The 2,179-nt window shown below is 58.4% G+C and overlaps 2 protein-coding genes across 2 annotated transcripts in view; one reads left to right on the top strand and one right to left on the bottom strand.

Annotated features, from left to right (window-relative positions):
* Positions 1-553, bottom strand: part of PPTG_19881 (hypothetical protein) — a gene marked incomplete at both ends in the record, with an annotated part of 1,735 nt that extends 1,182 nt beyond the window's left edge. Inside the window, one exon of the mRNA XM_008918455.1 lies at positions 1-553. Within this exon, the coding sequence (XP_008916703.1) occupies positions 1-553 (553 nt within the window).
* Positions 554-771: 218 nt separating this feature from the next.
* PPTG_19882 (hypothetical protein) lies at positions 772-2,178 on the top strand (the record flags this gene model as incomplete). Its single annotated transcript, XM_008918456.1, has 3 exons — positions 772-1,191; positions 1,262-2,079; positions 2,136-2,178. The coding sequence occupies 3 exons, from the start codon at positions 772-774 to the stop codon at positions 2,176-2,178; spliced, it is 1,281 nt and encodes a 426-aa protein (XP_008916704.1).
* Position 2,179: the final 1 nt, after the last annotated feature.

Genomic DNA, 2,179 nt, shown 5'->3' on the forward strand with positions numbered 1-2,179 from the left:
GTGGCAAGTACACCAGCAGAGATAATAGCAACGAGGCAGCCAAGTAGATACCCATCAAAAAATCGCCAGTCCTTTCGATCACTGCCACCGTAGCTTCCCCTGTCGCTCGGGCATACTTGCAAGTGGACACCCAGAGTAGCTGGACCGCGTCAGGCACGAACAGACAGCAGGAGTGGTGGAACGCCTCACACCACCTCAAGCACAGCCATCCCGTTATCCCAAATCGTGCCTCATAATCTTGCAGCACTGCAATAGGAATCAGGAACGTCAACGAGACTAGAGCGCACGCATTTTCAAGAGGAGGTAGAGCTAAGCCATTCGCGTTCCGCGCAGCTTCAAGGTACCTATCACCACAGGTGTACGCGAAAAAGTAGACTGCCCTTCCGTTGTCAACGACGATGTCTAGGAACGCCCATGAGACGTTCCTCAACGGAGTGGTCACCACCCACACTACGACGCCAGCGACAGCACTAATAGCGAGCACCCAGTAGTTTGTCGCTCCTGCCACCTCCCTCAGCTCGGCTGCTTCGGCCCATGCTTGCCACTTCTCCATCGCCTGTCAGTTCCATTAGTGGACCTCCAACCGCCGTCCACTGCCAGTGCATGTGTCCTACCCGGCGCCCTCTCGCTCGGGGTCAATTCCCGTCATCGCGTTCCACTTCAACGTCCCTTCGCAGGTGGCGTACCCCTGGCGCACCCACCGGCAGCCACCAACCTTCTCTGGTATGGGATCCTTCAGTACCCAATCTTTCATCGATCGACGCGACCGGCATGACGAACAAGCTCACCGCCGCCGAGTTGAAGCGGTTCCGCGCCTTCCTGGACGCGGCCCTTGACCGCGAAGAGCACGGTCCTTCCTCTGACGACGAGGACGCTCTCAAGCGGCAACTCTGGGGCGAGATACGCGCACACCTCGGGGTCAACGGCATGTCTACGGGTCTCCCACATCTCGACCAACTCGTCGAAGACATCTTCCAAGGCAAGTCGAATGTCAGCCTCCAAGGCCCGATCGTGATCTTGCCAGCCGCGCCCGGCGTTCCAAGTGCAGCACCCCCGGTCGTGACTCAGCCAGTCGCGTCCGGCGCTCCAAGAGCAGCAACCCCGTCCGTGTCATCCAACAAGTCTTCGGGCAAGAAACCTGCTACGTCTTCCAAGAAGTCCTCCAAACGGAAGGCCAGCGCCGGCGACACAGTCACCAAATCGTCCGCCAAGAAGCCGCTCTTCCCAGAAGTTGACGCTTCCTTCATACGACTACGCCAAGCTGCTCGACGCTAATCCCAACGCTCCTCGGGTCGTGCGAACCGCGATTGCCATCGTCCTCCACAAGGCTGAAGAAGCCGGCAAGGTCCCTTGGCGCCTGGCGTACCCCTGGTCGGGTCGACCTCTGTGGTATGACCCAGCTGAGAATCAGGACATTCATCGAGCCCACTGGCGGTTCTGGATGACCCACAGACGCGCCTTCTGGGAGTGGGCGTTCCACGCCCCCCTCGAGACAACCTCAGCTCAGCCTAATCGCCGCAAGCTCAAAATGCGAGCCTCTCATGCTTGTCTGTCCTTTACGAGCCTTTGCATCGAGACGTGGGGCTTCTACGCGTTTCTCGAGAGGCTGGAGAAGCGTCCTGAAATGTTCTGGATCGGAGGCCAGACCGGCAAGTCTCCACGCGGAGGTCGACAGCCCCAGAGACCTATCGCTGAAGATCTGGTTGTCCTCCACGATAAGGATCAGGCCCGGTACGAGGCCACGCTAGAGAACGCCCTCAATCCGGCAAAGATAGACGCTTACGGATATCCTCAAGTGCTCTCCTTCCTCGAGTTCACCGACGCCTTAAATCCCAAGGTCATCGCAAAGAATCGCCTCTCCATGACGGCGTTGGCACGTATCCGGCAGGATCTCACGTCAGGAACCAAGCTCAAGACGTCGTGGATTATCAATCCGAACGTCGACGCTTGGAAGACTCTTATCAATTACAGCGGCGTCAAGCAGCGCCAACTCGACGTTCTGGCTCAGATAGCCGACCGGACTTACGAACTCCCCTCCGTTGATCCACCATCTCAGAGGGAACGCGATCGCGAAGACTGGTCCAACTTAGAGGACGCCGAAAATGACGACGATCAAGCTGCATCTTCCAGCGCAGGCACTGGCACGCCGACTCACGGCGAGGACGTCGACGAGGATGAC

Source organism: Phytophthora parasitica (genome assembly GCF_000247585.1).
Source record: "Phytophthora parasitica INRA-310 unplaced genomic scaffold supercont2.209, whole genome shotgun sequence".
Lineage (NCBI taxonomy): Eukaryota > Oomycota > Peronosporomycetes > Peronosporales > Peronosporaceae > Phytophthora > Phytophthora nicotianae.